A 24296-nucleotide genomic window follows, 5' to 3' on the forward strand; every position below is an offset into this window, starting at 1 on the left:
GTTCCTTATCTTAAAAGGAAAAGTCTTCAGTCTTTCACCACAGAGTATGATGTTAGCCCTGTGTTTCCCATATAAGGCCTTTATTATGTTGATGTAGTTTTTTTCTCTTCCTAATTTGTTCAGTGTTTTTTTTAATAATTTTTTATTATGTTATGTTAGTCACAATACAGTATATACTTCGTTTTTGATGTAATATTCCATGATTCATTATTTGCATCTAACACCCAGTGCACCATGCAATACGTGCCCTCCTTAATACCCATCACCGGCCTATCCCAGTCACCTACCCCTCTCCCCTCTGAAGCCCTCAGTTTGTTTCCCAGAGTCCATAGGCTCTCATGGTTCATTCCCTCTTCGCTTTACCCCCCCCTTCATTCTTCCCTTCCTTCTTCTACCGATCTTCCTGCTATTTCTTATGTTCCATAAATGAGTGAAACCATATGATAATTGTCTTTCTCTGCATGACTTATTTCACTTAGCATTATGTCCTCCAGTGCCATCCATGTTGCTGCAAATGTTGTGTAATCGTTCTTTCTGATGGCTGAGTAATATTCCATTGTATATATGGATCACATCTTCTTAATCCAGTCATCTGTTGAAAGGCATCTTGGCTCCTTCCACGATTAACCTATTGTGGACAATGCTGCTATGAACATTGGGGTGCATATGGCCCTTCTCTTCACTACATCTGTATCTTTAGGGTAAATACCTTGTAGTGCAATTGCTGGATCATAGGGTAGCTCAATTTTTAACTTTTTGAGGGATCTCCACACTGTTTTCCAACGTGGCTGTACCAACTTGCATTCCCACCAACAGTGTAAGAGGGATCCCCTTTCTCCACATCCTCTCCAACATTTGTTGTTTCGGGCTTGTCAATTTTTGCCATTCTAACTGGCGTAAGGTGGTATCTCAATGTGGTTTTGATTTGAATTTCCCTGATGGTTAATTATGTTGAAAATTTTTTCATGTGTCTGTTAGCCATTTGTATGTCTTCATTGGAGAAGTGTCTGTTCATATCAGCTGCCCATTTTTTGATTTGAGTATTTGTTTCTCATGTATTGAGTTTGAGAAGTTCTTTGTAGTTCTTGGATACCAGTTTTTTTTATCTGTAGTGTCATTTGCAAATATCTTCTCCCATTCTGTTGGCTGCCTCTTAGTTTTTTTGACTGTTTCCTTGGCTGTGCAGAAGATTTTTATCTTGATCAAGTCCCACAAGTTCATTTTTTCTTTTGTTTCTCTTGCCTTTGGATATGTGTCATGAAAAATGTTGCTGTGGCTGATGTCAAATAAGTTATAGCCTAAAGACTGTAGTTAGAGATACAGAAGGACATTATATTATTCTTTTTTTTTTTTTTTTAAGATTTCATTTATCCATCCGACAGAGATAGAGACAGCCAGCGAGAGAGGGAACACAAGCAGGGGGAATGGGAGAGGAAGAAGCAGTCTCACAGCGGAGGAGCCCGATGTGGGGCTCGATCCCACAATGCCGGGACCACGCCCCGAGCCGAAGGCAGACGCCCAACCGCTGTGCCACCCAGGCGCCCCGACATTATATTATTCTTAAAGGATGTATCCAACAAGTGGATATGACAATTATAAATATCTATGCCCCCAACAGGGCAGCAGCTAGATACACAAGCCAGCTCTTAACCAGAATAAAGAGACATATAGATAATAATACGTTAATCGTAGGGGACCTCAACACTCCGCTCTCAGCAATAGACAGATCACCTAAGCAGAAAATCAACAAAGAAACAAGAGCTTTGAATGACATACTGAACCAGATGGACCTCATAGATATATACAGAACACTATACCCCAGAACAACAGAATACTCATTCTTTTTGAATGCACATGGAACGTTCTCCAGAATAGACCATATAACTGGGTCATGAAACAGGTCTCCACGGATACCAAAAGACTGAGATTATTCCCTGCATATTTTCAGACCAAAATTCTTTGAAACTGGAACTCAATCAAAAGGAAAAATTTGGAAGAAACTCAACCACTTGAAAACTAAGAACAATCCTGCTCAAGAATGATTGGGTAAACCAGGAAATTAAAAATCAATTTAAACAATTTATGGAGACCAACGAGAATGAAAACACATCAGTCCAAAACCTGTGGGACACTGCAAAGGTGGTCCTAAGGGAAAATACATAGCCACCCAAGCTTCAGTCAAAAGAATAGAAAAATCTACAATGCAGTTTATATATCCTCACCTCAAGAAGCTGGAGCTGGAACAGAAGAACAGGCCTAACCCACGCATGAGAACACAGTTGATCAAGATGAGAGCAGAGATCAATAAATTAGAAACCAGGAGCACAGTAGAGCAGACCAACAGAACTTTGAAAGAATAAATAAGATTGATAAGCCATCCCTTCACTTTAAACTTGTATCTGTGACTTATATCTGTCTTTAGGTATGAAGGGAGTCTCTTGATAAGCCATCCCTTCACTTCAAACTTGTATCTGTGACTTATATCTGTCTTTAGGTATGAAGGGAGTCTCTTGTAGGCAGAAAATACATCAGTCTTTTAAAAGATTTGTTCTGCCACTCTATGGCTTTTGATAGAAGCATTTAGGACATTTACATTTAAAGTAAATATTGATAGGTATGTACTTATGGGAATTTTGTTGTTTGTTCTCTGGTTGTTTTTGTATTTCTTCCGTTTCTTCTTGCCTTGGTCTCTTTCTTTGTGAATGACAACTTTCTGTAATACTTGTTTGGATTTCTTTCTATTGTTTTAGAATCTGTTATAGATTTTGGGTTTGTGGTTACCATGAAGTTCTTATATAACATCCTATGTATATAGCAATCTATATTAATTTGATGGCCATTTAAGTTCAAACACACCCTTTGGGGGGGGAAGCGTTTTTTTTTCCTTTTCTTCCTTTTTACTACCTCATCCATGTTTTATGTGTGTGTTATCATATTTTACTTCTTTTATTCATAATGTTCTTACATGTCATTATGGCCATTTTTTTCCATTTATAAAAGTTCCTTCATTTCTTGTTAGGCTGGTTTAGTAGTGATGAACTCTTACCTTTTGATTGTTTTGGAAAATTCTTTATTACTCTTTCAAATCTGAAAGATAAACTTACTGAACAGAGTATTTGTGGTCGTAGTTTGTTTGTTTGTTTTCCTTTCAGCACTTTTCATATATCATGCCACTTCTTTCTTACTTGCAAAGTTTCTGCTAAAAAATCAGCTGATAGCCTTTTAAGTTTTCCTTTGTAGCTAACTTTTTGCTTTTGTCTTGCAGCTTTTAATTTTTTCTCTTCATCATTAACCGTTCACATTTTAATTATTATGTGCATGATATGGACATCTTTGGGTTTATCTTGTTTGGAACTCTCTGTGTTTCCTCGTCCTGAATGTCTATTTCCTTCCCTATATTAGGGAAGTTTCCGCTATTATTTCCTCAAAGAAGTTTTCTACTTCTTTATCTCTATATTTTTCTTCTGAAATCATTATAATGTGAATATTTGTTTGCTTAATGTTGACCAGGTGATCCTTTAATTTTTCCTCATTTTGAAAACTGTTTTTTTTTTTGTCACTGTTCAGCCTGGGAGCCTTCCATTATCCTGTCTCTTAATACGGTGATACATTCTTCTGCATCAGCTAGTCTGTTGTTGATTCCCTCTAATGCATTTTTTTATTTCAGCTATTATATTCTTCAACTCTGATTCTTTATTATATTTTCCACCTCTTTATTGAGTGTCTCACTGAGTTCTTCCATTCTTAGCTCCAGACCAGTGAGTTACTTTATGATCATTATGTTAAATTCTTTATAAGGTATATTGCTTATCTCCAGTTCATTTAATTCTTTCTAAAAGGTTTGTCTTGTTCTTTCTTTTGAGCATATTTCTTTGTCTTCCCATTTGGCTTGCCTTTCTGCATTTGTTTCTGTGGATTAGGTGAAACAACTATTTCTCCTAAACTTGAAGGAATGATCTTGTGTATGGCCATTCCGTATGTAGGCTATGTGTATACTTGGTGACTTTTGGTGGTTGACTGGAGCTATGTCTGGCATCAGCTGTTGGTCCAGGGCTTTTCCATAGAGCAGGTGCCCTGTCAGGAAAAGCAAAGCTGAAGTAGATCCCGGCTGGGGTCTCTCAGGGTTCTATGTGTTCGGACACCCTGGGAGACAGATGAAGCAGAAATTTGTTCAAGCTGGGGTTCCCCAGGGCATTCTGTGCAGGATGTGCCTTGGCACAGTAACTGGAGCTCAGGCAGTGTGTGGGCAAAGATCTTCCTGAGCTCTCCCACACAGAGGGTGCCCTGGCAGGGTAGTTAAAACTAATGGAATGCAGACTGAGGGTACCCTGGCTCTATGCACAGAGGGAAACTTGGAAACTTGGAAGGATAGCTGAAGCTGAAGTGGTTGTAAACCAGGACTTTCCATACAGACAGTACCATGAAGGGGCAGCTAGAGCTAAGGTGAGATACATGTTTGGAGGCCCTAGGGGCCCCATGCAGGGATGCCCTGGTAGAGCAGCTAAAACTAAAATGGATGCTGTGGTCCCTGGTCTTTCACACAAAATATGCCCTCAAAAGGCATTTGAAGTGAATTGGTTGCAAGCAGGGATGTCCCAAGGTGCTCAGCAGAGGGGTACTCTGCACCAGGGGTGTCCTAGCAAGCCAACTGAATGAAACTGAAGTGATGTCAGCCTGGAGTGTTCCAAGTTGCTTTACACATCTGTCACCTTGGCACAAAGGCTGGGACTGTAGCGAACATTAACCAGCGGTATTCTGGTGTGTATCATCATGTGGCCACCTTGATGGGACAGCTGGTGCTGGTATAAGCTATGGGCCCAAGGCTCAGTGATACAGCAGGCCAGTTAGGATGCCCAGATGGTGCACTGGTCTGTGCTTTCAAGATGAAGAGGAGACCATGGACCATGTCTGTCAGCCCTTCCCATCCAGAGAGCATTCCATTAGCTCCCCCAGCAATCTGGTGGAGTTCTAGGGCTGGCTTCTTTGTATAATAGTTGTTTTTCTAAAATGCAGCTTTTTAAAGAAAGAAAAAAATGTAAAGAAAAAGAAGAGGAAAAAAGAAAAAAGAGAAAAGAAAAAAGTGCCTTTTATCTTATTTTTTTAATTTCAATTAAATTAGCCAACATATACTACATTATTAGTTTCAGATAATTCAGCAGTTGCATATAATACCCAGTGCTCATCACATCACATGCCCTCCTTAATGCCCATCACCCAATTACCCGATCCCCCCACCCACTGCCCCTCCACCAAGCCTCTGTTTCCTATAGTTAAAGGTCTCTCATTGTTTTCCTCCCTGTCTGATGACTTCCCATTCAGTTTTCCCTCCCTTACGCTATGATCCTCTGTGCTGTTTCTTATATTCCACATAGGAGTGAAATTATATGATAATTGTCTTTCTCTCGCTGACTTATTTTGCTGAGCATAATACCCTCCAGTTCCATCCATGTCAATGTAAATGTTAAATATTAATCCTTTATGATGGTTGAGTATATATATCACAGCTTGTAGACATTATTGCTATGAAAATTTGGGTGCCAGTGCCCCTATGGATCACTACATTTGTATTATTGGGGTAGTAATGCAATTCCTGGGTCATAGGGTAGCTCTGTTTTTAATTTCTTAAAGAACCTCTATACTGTTTTCCAGAGTGGCTGTACCAGCTTGCATTCCCACCAACAGTGCAAGAGGGCTCCTCTTTCTCTGCATTTTCACCAAAATTTCTTTTTTCTTGTCCTGTTAATTTTAGCCATTCTGATTAGTGTGGAGTGGTATCTCATTATGGTTTTGATTGGTATTTCCCTGATGCCAAGGGATGTGGAGCATTATTTCATGTGTCTGTTGGCCATTTGTAAATCTTTGAAGAAATGTCTGTCATGTTTCCTGCCCATTTCTTGATTGAACTATTTGTTTTTTTGGGTGAGTTTGATAAATTCTTTATAGATCTTGGATACTATCCCTTTATCTGATATGTCATTTGCAAATATCTTTTCCCATTCTGTTGGTTGCCTTTTAGTTTTGATGACTGTTTACTTTGTTGTGCAGAAGATTTTTGTCTTGCTGAAGTCCCAATAGTTCATTTTTGCTTTTGTTTCCCTTGCCTTTGGAGATGTGTCTAGCAAGAAGTTGCTGCAGCTGAGGTCAAAGATATTGCTGCCTGTGTTATCCTCTAGGATTTTGATGGATTCCTGTTTCACATTAGGTCTTTCATCCATTTTGAGTTTATCTTCATGTATGGTGTAAGAAAATGGTCCAGTTTCATTTTTCTGCATGTAGCTATCAAATTGTCACAGCACCATATATTGAAAAGACTGTCCTTCCATTGGATATTTTTTCCTGCTTTTTTGAAGATTAGTTGACCATAGAGATGAGGGTCCATTTCTGGGCTGTATATTCTGTTCCATTGATCTATGTGTCTGTTTTTGTGCCAGTAACATACTGTCTTGATGATCACATCTTTGAAATAGAGCTTGAAGTTAGGAATTGTGATGTCACCAGGTTTGGTTTTCTTTTTCAACATCCCTCTGACTCTTCTGGATCTCTTCTGGTTCCATATAAATTTTAGGATTGTTTGTTCCATCTGTGAACAATGTCAGTGGTATTTTGAAAGGCATTGAATTGAAGGTGTAGATTGCTTGGGGTAGCATAGACATTTAAACATTATGTTTTCTTCCAGTCCATGAGCATGGATTGTGTTTCCATTTCTTTGTATCTTCCTCAATTTCATTAATAAGTGTTCTGTAGTTTTCATAGTACAGATCTTTTACCACTTTGGTTAGGTTTATTCTTGGTATCTTATGATTTTTAGTGCAATTGCAAATGGGATCAATTCCTTAATTTATCTTTCTTCTGTCTCATTGTTAGTGTATAGAAATGCAACTAATTTCTGTGCATTGATTTTATATCCTGCTACTTTGCTGAATTCCTGTATGAGTTCTAGCAATTTTAGAGTAGAGTCTTTTGGGTTTTCCATATCATGTCATCTGTGAAGAGTGAGAATTTTACTTCTTCTTTGACAATTTGAATGGCTTTTATTTGTTGTTGTTGTTGTTGTTGTTGTTGTCTGATTGCTGAAACTAGGACTTCTAGTACTATGTTGAACAATAGTGGTGAGCGTGGGGATCCCTGATGTGTTCCTCACCTTCAAGGAAAAAAATATCTGTTTTTCCACATTGAGAATGATATTTACTGTGGACTTTTTATAGATGGCTTTTATGATATTGAGGTATGTTCCCTCTATCCTTATACTGTGCAGAGTTTTAATCAAGAAAGGATGCTGTATTTTGTCGAATGCTTTCTCTGCATCAATTGAGAGGATCATATGATTCATGTCCTTTCTTTTATTAATGTGATATATCATGTTGATAGATTTGTGAATGTTGTACCACCTTTGTAGCCCAGGAATAAGTCCCACTTGGTCATGGTGAATAATCTTCTTAATGTATTGTTGGATCCTATTGGCTAGTATCTTGGTGAGAATTTTGGCATCCATGTTTCTCAGGGATATTGGTCTGTAATTCTCCTTTTTGGTGAGGTCTTTGTCTGGTTTGGAGATTAAGGTAATGCTGCCCTCATAGAACAAGTTTGGAAGTCTTCCTTCCCTTACTATTTTATGAAACAGCTTCAAAAGAATAGGTGTTAGTTCCTCTTTGAATGTTTGGTTGAATTCCCCTGGGAAGCCATCCAGCCCTGGACTCTTGTTTGTTGGGAGATTTTTAATTACTGCTTCAATTTCTTTGCTGGTTATGGGTCTGTTCAGATTTTCTATTTCTCAGGGTGCCTGGGTGGCTCAGTTGTTAAGTGTCTGCCTTTGGCTCACGGCATGATCCCAGAGTCCTGGGATCAAGTCCCACATCAGGCTCCTCCACTGGAAGCCTGCTTCTTCCTCTCCCGCTCCCCCTGCTTGTGTTCCCTCTCTTGCTGGCTGTCTTTCTCTGTCAAATAAATAAATAAATAAATAAATAAATAAATAAATAAATATAAAATCTTTTTTAAAAAGATTTTCTATTTCTCCATGTTTCAGTTCGGGTAGCTTATATGTTTCAGGGAATGCATCCATTTCTTCCAGATCACTTAATTTATTGGCATATAGTTGCTCATAATATATTTTTAAAGTTGTATTTCCTAGGTGTTGGTCGTGATCTCTCCTCTTTCATTCATGATTTTATTAATTTGGGTCCTTTCTATTTTCTTTTTGATAAGTCTGACTAGGGTTTTACAGAGCTTAATAATTCTTTCAAATAACCTAGTTTCATTGATCTGTTCTACTGTTCTTTTAGTTCCTATTTCATTGATTTCTGTTCTGTTCTTTATTATTTTTTGTCTCCTGTTTGGTTTAGGTTTTATATGCTGTTCTTTCTCCAGCTCCATTTGGTGTAAGGTTAGCTTGTCTATTTGACAGTTTTCTAATTTCTTGATAAAGATTTGTATTGTCATGTATTTCCCTTTTAGGACCGCCTTTCCTGCATCTCAAATATTTTGAGCAGTTGTGTTTTCATTTTTATTAGTTTCCATGATTTTTTAATGATTTAATTTCCTGGTTGAGCCATTCGTTCTTTAGTAGGATTCTCTTTAACCTCCGAGTGTTTTAGTTCCTTCCAGATTTCCTCTTGTGATTGAGCTCAAATTTCAAAGCATTGTGCTCTGAAAATATTCAGGGAATAATCCCAATCTTTTGGTATCAGTTGAGACCTGATTTGTGACCCAGTACATGATCTATTCTGGAGTGTGTTCCATGTGCACTTGAGAAGAATGTGTATTCTGTTGCTTTAGGATGGAATGCTCTGTATTTATCAGTGAAGCCCATCTGGTCCAGTGCAACATTCAAAGCCCTTGTTTCAGTGTTGACTTCTTCTTAGATGATCTGTCCATTGCTCTCAGTGGGGTGTTGAAGTACCCTACTATTATTGTACTATTATCAATGTATTACTTTAATTTGGTTATTAATTGCTTGAAATACTCACCTGCTTCAAAGTTAGGAGCATAAATATTTATAACTGTTATATCTTCTTGTTGGGTAGACCCCTTAAGTATGATATAGTGTCCCTCTTCATCCATTACTACAGTCTGTGGTTTAAAATCTAATTTGTCTGATATGCGGATTGCTACCCCAGCTTTCTTTTGATGTGCATTGGCATGATAAATGGTTATCCACCTCCTCACTTTCAATCTGGAGGTGTCTTTAGGGCTAAGATGCATCTTTTCTAGACAGTATATGGATGGGTCTTGCTTTTTTTCCCCAATCTGATACTCTGTGTCTTTTGATTGGAGCATTTAGCCCATTTACATTCAGAGTAACTATTGACAGATATGCATTTGGTGTCATTGTATTATCTGCAGATTCCCTGTTTCTGTAGATTCTCATTGTTTCTTTCTGGTCTATGTTACTTTTGGTCTCTCTCTTCACTTACAGGATCCCCTTTAATATTTCTTGCAGGGCTGGTTTAGTGATCACAAATTCTTTTGTTTCTGTTTGTCCTGGAAGCTCTTTATCTCTCCTTCCATTCTGAATGACAGCCTTGCTGGACAAAGTATTAATGGCTGCATGTTTTTCTCATTTAGTACCCTGAATATATCATGCCAGCCCTTTGTGGCCTGTCAGTTCTCTGGGATAGGTCTGTTGCTAGTGTAATGTTTCTACCATTGTAGGTTCAGGAAGCTCTTGCATCAAGCTGCTTTCAGAATTTTCTCTTTATCTCTGAAATTTGTAAACTTCGCTGTATGTCAGGGTGTTGATCAATTTTTATTGATTTTCAGATGGGTCCTCTGTATGTCCTGGACTTGTATGCCTGTTTCTTTCCCCATATTAGGGAAGTTCTCAGCTATGATTTGCTGAAATTACTTTCCATCCCTCTCTCTCTTTCTTCTTCCCCAGGGCCCCAGTAATTCTAATATTGTTTTGCTTTATGGTGTTGCTGATTTCTCTAAGCCTCCCCTCATTTTCCAGTAGTTATTTTTCTCCCTTTTCCTCAGCTTCCTTCCTTTCCATCATCTTGTCACTGTCTCTCATTTCTGCCTCATTTATCCTTGCTGTTAGAGCATCCAATTTAGATTGCATCTCAGTCAGAGCATTTTTAATTTTGGTCTGATTAGATCTCATTTCTGCACTAAGAGATTATCTAGTGTCTTTTTTGCTTTTTTCAAGTACAACAAGTAACTTTATAATCATTATCATGAATTCCATCTCTGACATTTACTTATATCCATATTGATTAGATATGTGGACCTAAGAATTACCTCTGGTTTCTCCCTTTGTTGTGAATTTCTCCTTCTAGTAATTTTGCACAGAGTAGAATGGATAAAAGCAACAAAATCAGAAATATCAGCCATGACCCAATTGAAATACACACTACACAATTCTGAAGAGGTCAGAAACCAAAATGAAAAAAAAAGGAGGGGGGGATGGAAGATTATAATCTCCCAGGTGGACAAAACAAGGTAATCCACTTGGTCCTGGGTGTATTTTGGCCTGTTAGAAGACACTAAATCCCAAAATTGTAAAGAAAGCAAAACTTATATATATACAAAAATAAAATTGAATACGGTGTAATTGAAGCCAAAAATGAAGACTATGTCTATAAAATGTAAATGTAAGAATGAAAGTTAAAAAAAAAGACTTAAGATCAAAGAGTTGATAAAATAAGAAAGTTGTTGAAAAAGTGATGTGTATCAAGGAGGTCATGTGATGTGATGAGGACCGGGTGTTATATGAAACTGATAAATTATTTAACACTACTTCTGAAACTAATGATGTACTATAATTTGGCTAATTGAATTTAAATTAAAAAAAGAGTAGAAGAAAAAGATTAAAAGGAAAGGAAACTTTTAAATTGAATGATAAAGAATCATGAGAAAAACCTTAGACTTCTATATACATTTGTCCCTAGCACTGGAGTTTTGCAGTTCTGTGTGCTTGGTAAACTTGTTATTCCCCTGTTACTACAGCTGGTCTTCTGGCGGAAGGTCCTGCTGCATTGAATTTCAGGTGTCTTTGCCTGGGCACAGTTGCACCATGTCTTTCCAGGGGGCTGGGCTCAGTGTAAGCTGCTTTGGGTTCTTCTATGTGGCTTTTTTTTTCTGAAGACTTTCTGCACCACCTGAGAGGATGAAAATAAAAATGGCTGTTCCCTGATCTCCCGCCCTGAAGCTGAAAGATCTCGGCCCCTTCTCTTCAGTAAACCCTCAGGGAAAAACAATCTTCACTTTTGTGTGCACAAAACTCTGAAGACTCCTCTGGTGAGCACCCATGCTGCCCTTCCCTGGGGAAGGCAGAGGGTCACCACGTTTCTGCCCTTTGCAGGGGTCTGCACGAGAGTGGTGGCTTGATTGTGCATGCACTTGTGCCGCCTCTCCTGGGGAAAGACTGAGGTTGGCCGAGTTTCTGCCTTTTGCAGGGCCCAAGGTGAAAGCGGTCACCTGATTGTGTGGCGGTTCGCAGTTTATGGCAAACTGAGCTGAAAGCCCCCTTCCAGGCTCGCTGACCCTCACTGATTTCCCTGCTCCAATGCTTAGGAACTCTGCTGCACCCCCATTGTTTCCATGACCCTGGGGATCCTGAGACACAGTGTCTCAGCTAGGATTCTGTCCTGCTTTGCCAACTGAGCAACTTTAAGGCAGGGATGTCTCCCACTGGAGTAAATTTCTAAAAGTTCTGATTTTGCAATCTAGAGCAATGTCACTTTCTGGTAGCCAGCTTAAGGAAACTCCCTCCCCTCCCCCACAACAATGTTTATCTTCCTATATATCCTCTCTGATTAACTTCTCCACACCTCCTACCTTGGAGGAAGAGTGACCCAGAGAGCATTCCCACAGGTCCTCATCCTTTGTAACCTGTGGTGTTTTTTCTGTACCCCAGAGTAATTGGGACTTGTTGAGGCAGCAAGCCAATTATCACCCCTGGACCCTGATCCCTTATGTGCTTTTAAAGTGGAGGGGGAACATAAACCTTGTTTTTCTAGTCTTTCTGACCTGATAAGTATTGCTGCAGCTCCTCTGCCATTTGGTAGACTTCTAGTGCTGTCTCTTGTACATTCTAGTTGGTCTTTTAAATTGTGACTTTTTTTTTCTGTCCCCAAGGATGGAGAAATCTGTTCCCAGTCCTTCCTTCTTAACCTTCCACACTGCAGTTTGCACTGTGGAGGGTAGGGATTCCCTTTGTTACTGTGTCTCATTGTCTCCTATTATCCTTTGCCATTCTCTCTTTTGTTGTGCAGAAGCTGTTCATTGGCCCTCAGTTCTTATTCAGGAGGAATTGCTTTTTATTTGGTGTATTTAGGTGTGTTCTATGGAGGAAGTGAGTTCAGGGTCTTTCTATTTTACCATCTTGCACTGAAACATCCTAATTCCCCCTCTTTCATTGTTGATTTCAATTAGGTGAGTTTTCTCTCTTTTTCTGGTATTGAATCTAGCTTAAGTTTTATCAATTTTGTGGATCATTTTGCAGAATCAACTATCAATTTCATTGGTTTTCTCTGTTTTTTAACTTTCTTTCTGTTTTTTTTTTCTTTCTTCATTATTTGTCTATGGTCTAGTCTCTATTATTTCCTTCCTTATGCTAACTTTGGGTTTAGTTTTTCTTCTTTTTATATTTCCTAAGGTGTAAAGTTAGGTCGTTGATTTGCAATTGTTCTTTCTTTTTAATGGAAGCATTTATAGCTATAGATTTTCCACATAGCACTGCCTTCTCTGCAGCCCATAAGATGTGGTATGTCGTGTTTTCATTATCATTTTATTTTCTAATTTTCCTTATGATATATCCTTTGACCCATTGGGTCCTCCGCTAAGAGCCTGCTTCTTCCTCTCCCACTCCCCCTGCTTGTGTTCCCTCTCTCGCTGGCTGTCTCTCTCTGTCAAATAAATAAATAAATAAATAAAATCTTAAAAAAAATAAAAAAATAAAGTAATGACATCTAGGTATTGAATTCTATTTTTAAGCCTGTAAAAATATTTGTGTTTTTAAAACTAAGAATAGCTAGCTATAGCCTCCTTTTTATAAGACTGTTGATAGTGGACAAGACTAAATCATCTCTTATAAGCTAAGCAGACAGTATCAGGAATTACTGTATTGAGAAAACTTTATTTTATTAAAGTACAAATAAATCCATGTAAAAATAATTATGCTATCTTAATTTCCCATTAAAACTTTAAACCGTATTGGAGTGATACATTCATGGGAGGGAGAGGTCAAAGAGTGGCCATATTCTCCATACTGATACAGAGAATTTATGTTCTTTACAGATATGTTAGAAGTTAGGGGTGCCTGGGTGGCTCAGTTGGTTGTGTCTCCCTTTAGCTCAGGTCATGATCACAGGGTTCCTGGATTGAGCCCCACATTGGGCTCCCTGCAAAGTGAGGAGCTTGCTTCTCCCTCTCCTTCTGCCTCTCCCCCTGGCTCATGTGCGTTCTCTCTCTCTCTTTCAAATAAATAAATAAAATCTTTTAAAAAGAAACATTAGAAGTTACACAAAATAGTTTTATATAAAACAACACAGTAATATACATGATTATATCTAGTAAATAAAAAGTCATAAGGTTTGTTACTATGAAAGCTGAACCTGACTCACAAAAACTTCATCTTAATTAAAAATTAAATCATGTAAATGTACAGACAGATAGAATGTTTTAAGCCCTTATGACAGCAATTTTCTTGTAATGGATCCAAATTAGTAAGAGATTTTTGTTATGTATGTTAGAATCCATGCTTTGTTTGCAGCTTTGAAGGCTTTTTGCTAGATCTTAGTGGTATAACTTGTGTTGCTTTTGCTTGGTTCCTTGTACCTAAATATATAGGTCTACAAAACTAAGTTTGGTAAGGAAAAGAACACATTTCATAGGAAAAAGAATCTAGAATACACAAAATATTTTAATTAAGTAACTATCTTACAACCTATTATTATGCTAGCATTTCCCTGGCTTTACTTTATGAACCCCTGATATTGTGGAATTGTATGTTAATACCTGAAAGAGAAAGGAGTTGGTCTGTATTTTAGGACAACAGACCGATCACTATAAAATTAACCTTACAATTTCTTGAAGTGTCCATACTAATTTAAATAGGCATTTACACATGCAACTAGAAAAATATAAACTCAGTTCATATTTTTCGATATAGAAAAGTTCATAGTGCAGACTACAAAATTAAATGTTTACAAAAATATCCTGATAATTACATGTTTAACCTTATTTACTGGCATACTTACATTTCAAAATATACTGATTTAAAAAAATTGAGATACAGTTAAAAAATTTAATAGAGAGGTGCCTGCGTGGCTCAGTCAGTTGAACATCTGCCTTCAGCTCAGGTGACAATCCTGGAGTCCTGGGGTAGATAGAGTCCCTCATCAGGCTCCCTGCTTAGCAGAGAGCCTCCTTCTCCCCTTGACCCTCATGTCACTTGTGCTCTCTCTCTTGCTCCCTCTCTCTCTCTCTCAAATAAAGAAATAAAATCTTTAAAAAATTAATGGAAAAAAGAGCACTTCACATGTACTAAAAATATATATAGCATACTAGCTAAAAGTATTGGGTTTGGATGCATGCAAATCTGAGTTCAAATCCCAGTTTTACTATTTACAAATTATGTAACCTTGACCCAGTTATTTTACATCCACAAACATCAGTTTCCTCATGTGAAGAAAAGGAATAATTACAGTGTCAATCTCTTGGGTATAATATAATAAATGATAATGAACTCAGTACATTGTCTTGCACCTGCTAAGTACTCAGTAGAAGTTAGTTGATGGCATTGTTTTTGTTTGTATTATTTTTGTAATGATCATTATTATTATTACTATTATCCCTTTATTGGCATTTTCTTTGAAAAGACCTTGAGAAAAGTATAATTTTCAAAATATTATAATTATGACTTTCATACAAATATAAAATTAACATGGGTCAAGGATTTTATGATTCATTAATTAATGAGGTAACCCATAAAACATTAAAACTGGTTTAAAAGAGTCTTTGAAGAAAAGCCATATAGGCAATTAGGAATACTGAAAAAAATGCTAATAGGTGCAAAAGTATTTAATATCTTATGGAGAGTAAAATTTAATCTTTGGTGGCCGTTTCTACATGGTAGAAATTAATTCTATCTCCATTAGACAAAATTCATTTGTACATGAAAACAGTTTTCTACAACTTAACACCTACAGAGTTGTAAAAGAGTCCTGTTAGTAGAAAGCCAATCAAAAGTTTACATTCTATGAAATCAGATAATCCTCATTTTATGCCTGAGACAATTTTTCTGACATTGTTTTCTACAACTAAAACAGTGTTGGCCTACTCAGTACCTTAAGAATCTCATTCAATTATTTAAGGTAATAATTTAAATATTTCTAAAATCATCACATAAACATGTTGGTTGATTAGGGGATTACTATTTCTATAATGTTGATGAGAAAATTGAGGCTAAGTAGTCAAGCAAATTATTCCTCATTTCTCTAAGTGTAGGAGTAAGTCCATGACTAATTCTCTTTACTTCAGGCTCCATTTTGTTTCTACTAGAACATATATACTTGTATTCAAAGTAAGGAGGACAGAAAAACAAAAATGAAAAGGGAGTGACATGAGGTGATTTTAATTTGAAAGTGATATAGTGGCTAACTTTTTCTTTAATAACTTCTTCTGTGTGTCTTTATAGATAGTAACCATATTGCCATTCTTTTTCTTCAAAGGATTCAATGTTACCAAAATCTCTCTTGTTAATCAAACAGTAGCCAGATAATATTAACATTAGACAGATTTTTGAGCATTAATTATCACTCACATACTGGAAAGTCAAGTTTAGATGCAAATTTGTAAGGAAATCCTTCTGTGAGTCCCAGTTCACCATTCATTCATGTATGTAGTCTGTTAGTTGAGGGCAACACCAATTAATAATAGCACATGTGCTGAAAACTTAGTTTAGGTACAGCATACAGTTATGGATTTTCTGGTTCTGGGTTTTACTATAACAGCAGAATTGAAGAAGATATGCTACATGACAATCAACAACATGTACGGGACACTGAGGGTATTTTAATTCTTGCTGATTTCAGATACTGTTAAAAATATTACTGGATGTGAACCCAAGTTCAAATGGAAGCTGAGATCAGATAATTTAGAATATAACTTAAGAGATGAAAACAGAAATAGAAGAGGTAATAGAAATAAAAGAAAATTAGTGGAAGGTAATAAATAGAAAATTCTTCTATAAAATAAACTTTTTTTTCCACTGGATTTTACAAAAAAATATGAAATCAGAGAACATTACCATGTATAATTATATAAGTTTTCTTTCATTGTCCACCCCTTTTAGATTTTAGTATTATGCTTTTTTTAAAAAAAAAAAAGGCTTCAAATTTTAGGAAAGAATTCCTGGAGAAGATTTTATTACTTACTGAATTCTCTTTCATTTAGCTTGCAGAAAAGGTTTGGGGATAAAGAGTTAACTTCAGATTAAAATGGAAAAAAAATCCTCCTCTGAAGATAAATTGGAACACTCATAGGGAAAAAGATAGGATAAGACTATGGTCATTTTAACTACAAATAGTACTAAAACCAGGGTACTAGATTCTACAAAGCGAGAAGACAATCATATTCAGATTTACTTGAAATGTGCCTCTCACATAAACAGGATAAGGAATCTCACAAAAAACTTTTGATAAACAAAGAATAAGAGAAAAAGGAAAGCTCTCCAACCAGCATACTAAAAGAGAGAGGGGGCATTTTTCTCATAATGATAAGATGCCAATATGTGAAATTTCCTCATAGAGAATATGAGTACTGATCAAAGGATGCATAGTATTTTGGAAAGGAAATACATTTTTGATATGCTTTGAGTGATGTCTTGTGGTTGAAAAGAATTTTGTCATGTACCTATTTTTAACATTTATTAGTCAGACTAAATTTGATATTTATAAGGTGTTTGTAATTCCTTATATTGGATAAGTATGCATTTTATTAATGTCTATGATTTTTAACACTACTGGACTTCCCCTTTTAATTGTCATCCTAAACTTCTTAAGGTATGATCCAAAAAATGATTCATGGTCAACTGTGGCACCTCTGAGTGTTCCTCGAGATGCTGTTGCTGTATGTCCCCTTGGAGATAAACTCTATGTGGTTGGAGGATATGATGGACATACTTATTTGAACACTGTTGAGTCATATGATGCACAGAAAGATGAATGGAAAGAGGTACTGTCACTGAAAGTATTGAAATTAGTACATTTCGGATTTTAATAAAAGTCTTTACAATGTATGTTTGGAATTAAGTCCATTCTCTTCTTCTCTAGGGCCTACCCAGACTCTTTTTAGTGAAATTTGCAGTATTTGCTTTATCTATACCATAGAGTACTAGTTAGTTGATCTCATTTTTCATTGGCAGGATCCATCAGTACTTATATGAAAGGAAACAGAACATTCTCTTGGCTTTATGGACTCATTCCTTTCATAGAAAAGTGAATCCAATTCAATAATTCAGAAGCTTTACTCAAGTGAATCTAATTCAATAATTTGAAAGCCTTTCTCTGGCCAACTTTCTAAGTATGTATTATGACTTGAGAACCAAAGTGCAATGTCCTCATCAACAAATATCTGCCCCTTCTTATTGGTTGTTGACCAGGGGAAAATTTTTTCAGTCCCCTTTTATAGAGATTGTATAAACTCAACTCTCTTAATTCTTAATCAGTCATTCAAGGAATTTAGTGAACAATTAGAGACTGGAATTAAACCCTCTCAAGAATGCTGGGCATCTAACAGAAGAAATTCTAAGGAGAGTACAAGAAGTAGCCTTGAAAGGACATCTTGGGGATGCTAAAGGCAAACGTGATGCTTTTGACATTTTTTTTCTAATGATAACTTTGGATTTATTCCAAAATATCTAATGGTGTTCTGTTAATTAAATGATGGCTTAATAAAAAAATAATAAAGTATGATTAACTCCTCATCATTTCCACAAACAGGGAAACATTATATTTTGTATCTAACTTCACCTTCCCTTATACTGATTTCATGCTGCTCTATATTCTACACAGAAAGTGTGTTACTATTCTAAATAAATATGTGTTAATATAATGACAGCAGAAAATGGCTTTCTATCTCTTTCTTCCAACAATTTGATTTGTTAAGACCCTCAGAAACACTCAAATTCTGCCATGTAGGTAGCTCTTTACTTTATCAGTGCTTTGGACCAGGTAGGAATGGAAGGGGAAAAAATAGCAAACAAGTAGTTGTTAAGTCAAATACAATAATCAAAATGTTTGTTAAGTTTGTGTAATTTACTTTTCTGGAAATTGCAGACCAGTAGCTTAAGAAACCTAGATTCTATTCCTGGTTCATCACTGTTTCATTGTGTGACCTTGGAAAGAGTGAAAGGGTACTAGCAAGTAATGGAATTAGAACCACTATCTTCCAAATTATTTTTATTCATTGTCTCACTTAACCCTAACAAAAACCTTGTAGGATTTCAGGGTAATAATTTTAGCTGTAATTTCTATTATTAGCTGTAATTTTTCAAATAAGAAAATTATCAATGAAAATCATCTGCTTCTCAGACTCAGATGAGTCTGAGATAATTTAAATAATATGTTCTTTACATCACACTGGACAGTTATCTGGGCTGCATTTTCCATCTTTTTCCCAGGTGAAGGTTGGGCCAGAATATAGCTAAGGACATGTTCAACTCCAACATGGTATATTACATATATTATGCTGAAGACAGAGTTCATTAAGATATTATTTCTTTCCTTGTTTTTTTTTTGTGTGTGTGTGTGTATGTGTGTTAGGAAGTTCCTGTCAACATTGGAAGAGCCGGTGCATGTGTTGTGGTGGTGAAGCTACCATAAAGCTATCTTTATCAATAAGAGGTAAACTGGTCATTTCATGAAATGGATTAGGAAGAAGATAACAAGAAACATGCTCTTTCCTTCAATTAGTAATCCAACATGAACATTATTGTGTCATTTTAATATGTAGTTATAATTGCTCTCATTTGTGAAGTCAAGGCAGGTTTTCAAACATGAATTATGTATAGGTATTAAACGTATGTGTTGTTGCAGCTGATAATGTAAGTGGAAATCCAATAGTCTAGGTTTAACCCCATTACTAAACTTTTTAAGGGAAATCAATAGTAGCCAATGTATGAAAGTTTGTAAAAGCATTAGTAATTTTTAACTTAAAAATATGAGAAGTTAAAAACATTTTCTATTTCAAAAAAACAAGAGGTACTCTATTTTCTGAACTACAGTATAAAAGAGAATATCTAAAACTTAAAATATGAAGTCTGATTTTCAGTAATACATAATTCTCTTATTCAAAAATATCCCAAATAGCTAAATAATACCTCGTTTTACCAACAGGAAGGCTATTACTGGGTTAGGGCTAAAAAATAACTCATTTACATATTTTATGTGATCACAATATGTTAAAATTTTCACAGCCTTACTCTTTCACAGTCCCATCTTCCAAAGCACACATACAGATTTAGTATTTTTAACATATAGTCTTATTAAATTTGTTACCAGTAAAATATTGTAATTTCATACACAATCTATATAATAAAATAGTAAATATTTATCATATTGATACAAACTGTGACCTCAGCTTTAGAGTGTCAGGGCCTTGCTTGTATAGAAAGTAGTTTTCTCAAACATTTCTTTGAACTCTGTAAACAACTATCATTAAATTAAAGAATTTTTGAAAAACAAAACAATTTTTAAAGAAGAGGAAAACTGAGAAGATGTTCTACAATATTAACACATGGGAACACCACACTGTTCAATATTCATGGTTAATTCTATATTTATATTTTGTGTACCAATACATGGTTTCTGTTAATATTATATTCATCCCGAAGAAAATGTTGAGGATGTGTGCACTACAAAAAACTTAAAATAAAATAAACAACAACAAAATAGATAGTTGTGTAGTATTTTACCTTTAAATGCCTACTTCCATTTATCCCATTATAGAAATATTTAAGATAAAATGTTGAAAAAAACTTCTATATGAAAGTAACGTTTCAAGTAAACCTGTGATTTTAGAATTTATGCAATGTTCTTTTTAAAAGGCTTTGTATTGTAGTATATGAAACCAACAAATAAAACCCAGAGAGAGGCTTATAACATGTACTACTACCTTTTAAGTTAAAAAAGAGCAACATAAGTTGTACAAAAATATCTGTATTTTTGTCTGAATTTAAATAAAATCTATTTCCTCTGGTTATAGTGTGACTTTAGATTATGTTAAGTGCAGCTTAAATTTAGTTTTTATATTTATTGTCTCAATAGTTAAAATATTTAAATACAAAAATAAAATTTCCCTTCTCTGTTTCTTATTGCTGTCACTGTCTTTAATTATAGAGGTCTATAGACATCTTCAGTTCTAAGGGTATAGAGATGGAGACATAGAAATGCTGTAAAAAGTAAGCACACATACAGCTCTATTGAATTGTTAAATTCATCTTATTCAAATCCAGTAGAAGTAGACTTATGTAGCTTTTATCCCTAAGCACAGTCTGGCCTGTCAAGTTAAATTGGAGGATGAGCCAATGGAAAGGAAAGAACAAAGGATCTATCATACCTATCACAGCCCAGTTTGCCAATGCTCCAGTCACTGCTAGATGGCACCAAAGGGAGATTGTGTCCAGAGTCATGCCTGGTCAGGTAAGCAGAGATTGAATAGTATCTTCCTGATGGTCCATTTGGGCTTGCTTCATTTTAATCAGATATTGACTAGTAATATATATATATATATATATATATATATATATATATATATATATATATATATATATATATGAGAGAGACTAGTAATAACTTTCTATATCTTATCATATAGATATATAGATATATCTATGTATCTATATCTCAATATATCACCCAGGGCTACTGCTTCACTATGGCTTAGCTGGATTGCCAAAGTTTAAGTAAATCTAATCATTAAGAATGGAGATAATACAGAGGCTCAGGGCAATAAAACATAACTGTGCTTTCCTCAGTCAAACCTACTTGGAAAAAGGAGTTGCATGGGTAAGCCCCTGTTACTATGTTGTAGTGGAGATGACCTATGAGGCTGGTTTAAGCTAACAAGGATAAATGGAGTTATTTTATATATTCTCTCAACAAGTGGAAGGGCTGATGCATTTAGACACTGTACTCATATTGGAAAGACAATGTTAGTTTTTTTTAATTTTCTGTAATGACTCTGACCTTGCTAGGATCTCCCACTCTGCAGCATTCAGCCTGTATCATGATGACTTTCTATACAACACCATAACCACCTTTCCTGTATTTCCATAGTGCATGCAGGAAACATCGAAATTCTTCCAGGAGCTTAAGGAGACAGGGGCTCTAAACTTGGTTCCTTCCTCTGCTTATGTCATCCATCAACTTGACTCACATGTGGTTGCTGACCCATTTTGATATGGAGGGAACGCTGAAAGGAAGTCTCTACCTAGAGTCCCAAATAGGGTATAGAACAAAAATTTCTCTGATTTCAGATTTTCCCTTAGCTTCTCCAATAAGACTTCTACCCTGAAATCTTTGTCCAGGAAAAGAAAAAAGACCATAAAACATGTTTCATCACCTGTGGTCATTCTATCCTCTTTCTCTTACCATAGTCATCTGAGGTAGAGTGGCAGATTTTTCAAATTACTTTTCTTCCTTGTAATGGACTTCTTTTATATCATAGTCCTCTTGCTGGAGAGAGTAAGCCCCTACCTGAATGATGGAAAGAATATTTTCTCTCTTGTCTGTGGAAGATACCACACAGACTTCCTATTACACCAAACTGGCTTTCTATATGTCAAAGGAAACTTTTAAAGTTTTTATATTTTTCCTTCTCTTGACAATACTCATTTTTCAAGATTGTTCCCTGCTACAGATTAAGGGAAAATCCTATTTTACATGCTGAAAGTTTAATATTGACCTCTTTTTTTTTCTTTTGCATTCCTGTTACAATCCTAACACACACATATGCACAGAACACAAACAATAAGGGAAGTGGATACATCTAGCAAAATATGGAGAATCTCATACATGAGTAAATATTAAAAGGTAAAAGCACATTACTATCTTCAAAATTAGTATCCCAGTATCATATTTATTAAAAATCTGTATCATAGACTCTAATGGTATATCTATAAGTTAGGGCTAAGTTTATGAAATCTTTACCAAATCCGGGTCTATATAATTTAGATTATATTCCAAATGGTGGATAACAGAATTTGGTTGCATCTCTTCTACTATGGCCAGTTGAATTTGCCAAGTTCACATTTCATCTAAAGTCATGGAGACCTTGTACAATCATCCCAGAGCGATAAGCTAAATTTAGTATCTGAGTGATTAAATAATCCTATCTGGATCATAACTGATTAAACCTCACAGATTTGGTATATATAGAGGTTCTGGCCATCAGAGAACAGTTAGTCTTATTTTAAAATATGCCTGAAAAGACAAATCAGAAAAAAGATCTTTGAGAAAAGTGATGTCAGCAAAATGGCAGCATAGGAATTTCCATGGCTTGTTCCTCCCCCCACCCCCAACATCAGTTTGAACAACTGTCCATACATGAAAATATCTTCACAAGAGCAAAGATTCCAGGTGAGTGATCACGGCACCTGGGTAAAGCACAGAAATAACAAAGGACACATTGAGGGGGGTTGAAAGATAGATTCACATTGCCTTACGAGCCTTCTCCCAGGCCCAGGCATTCCAGCATGGAGAGAGACAACTTCACCATGGGACAAGGAGAATAAAGTGAGCATCCAATTTTACCACAGATCCCAGAATAGAAACTTAACAAATATCTGGAAGTTAAGCAATACACTAAATCAATGAGTTCAGGAAGAAATCACAAAAAAATCAGAAAAATATATTGTGATAAATGAAAATGAAAATGCAATATGCCAACACTTCTGAGACGCAGAGAAAGTAGTGGTAAGATAAATTTACAGAGGTAAAAAAAATTGTATTTAAAAACAAGAGAAAGAGACATCAACTATATTTCAAATAAAAAAGGCAGCATAGTAGACAAGCAAAACAATTTTTAAAGTTTTTATTTAAATTCTAGTTAGTTAACATACAGTGTAATACCAGTTTCAATGTGTGCAATATAGCAATTCAACACTTCTGTACAATATCCAGTGCTCATCACAAATGTACTCCTTCATCCCCACCACCTATTTAATCCATGCCTCCACCCCCTCTCCCTTTTGCTATCAGTTTGTTCTCTATAGTTAAGAATCTGTTTTGTGATTTGCCTCCCTCTTTTTTTCCCCTCTGCTCTTTTGTATTGTTTCTTAAATTCCACATATGAGGAAAACATATGATATTGATCTTTCTTTGACTAACTTATTTTGCTTAACATAATACTCTGTAACTACATTGTAACTACATCTGAGTCCTTTCAAATGGCAAGATATCATTTTTTCAATAGATGATGATGATAGATAGATGATTGATAGATAGATGATAGATAGATAGATAGATAGATAGATAGATAATAGATAGATGTACACACACACACATCCATACACCACATCTTCTTTATCCATTCATTAGTTGATGGACATTAGGGCTGTTTCCATAATTTAGGTATTGCAGATAATATTGCTCTAAATATCAGGACACAGGTACACCTTGGAATTAGTATCTTTGTATTCTTTGGGTAAATACCTAGTAGTTCAATTGCTGGATTGTAGGGTAGATAGATTTTTAACTTTTTAAGGAACCTACATAATGTTTACCATTTTACATTCCCACCAACAGTACAAGAAAATGCCCTTTCTTCACATTCTTACCAACACCCATTGTTTCTTGTGCTGTTGATTTTGGCCATACTGAGAGGTGTGAGGTAATATCTCATTGTAGTTTTGACTTCCATTTCCCTGATGGTAAGTGATGGTCAACATTTTTCATGTGCCTGTTGGCCATCTGTAGGTCTTCTTTGGGAAAATGTAGGAATTTTCCCTATTTAATTATTTATTTCCCTAATTAAATCTTCTGCCCATTTTTTTATTTGGTTATTCATTTTTGGGGTGTTGATTTTTATAGGTTCTTTACATATTTTGGATACTAACCATTTATCAGATATGTCATTTGCAAATATCTTCTCCCATTCTATAGGCTGCCTTTTAGTTTTGTTGATTGTGTCCATTACTGAGTAGAAACTTTTTATTTTGGAGAGAAAAAAGATGGCAGAGGAGTAGGGAACCCTATAACAATTGGTATCCTGAATTTAGTTGGATATCTACCAAACCATTCTGAACACCATGAAATCAGCCTGAGATGTAAAAATTTATAATCTGGATCTCTAAA

The 24296-nt window shown here is 35.8% G+C and overlaps 1 protein-coding gene across 2 annotated transcripts in view; it reads left to right on the forward strand.

The window, feature by feature from the left end:
- KLHL4 (kelch like family member 4) overlaps nucleotides 1-24296 on the forward strand; it is a 161446-nt gene that overhangs the window by 134880 nt on the left and 2270 nt on the right. The window contains exons 10-11 of one of the 2 annotated variants that reach the window (XM_026480150.4): nucleotides 17004-17175; nucleotides 18765-20310. In XM_026480150.4, the coding sequence (XP_026335935.2) occupies nucleotides 17004-17175; nucleotides 18765-18824 (232 nt within the window). In that variant the 3' untranslated portion in view covers nucleotides 18825-20310. Of the gene's footprint in view, nucleotides 1-17003; nucleotides 17181-18764; nucleotides 20311-24296 lie in introns of those variants that run through there. The other variant, XM_057313000.1, reaches the window with a different exon arrangement.

Source organism: Ursus arctos, chromosome X (assembly GCF_023065955.2).
Source record: "Ursus arctos isolate Adak ecotype North America chromosome X, UrsArc2.0, whole genome shotgun sequence".
Classification (NCBI taxonomy): domain Eukaryota; kingdom Metazoa; phylum Chordata; class Mammalia; order Carnivora; family Ursidae; genus Ursus; species Ursus arctos.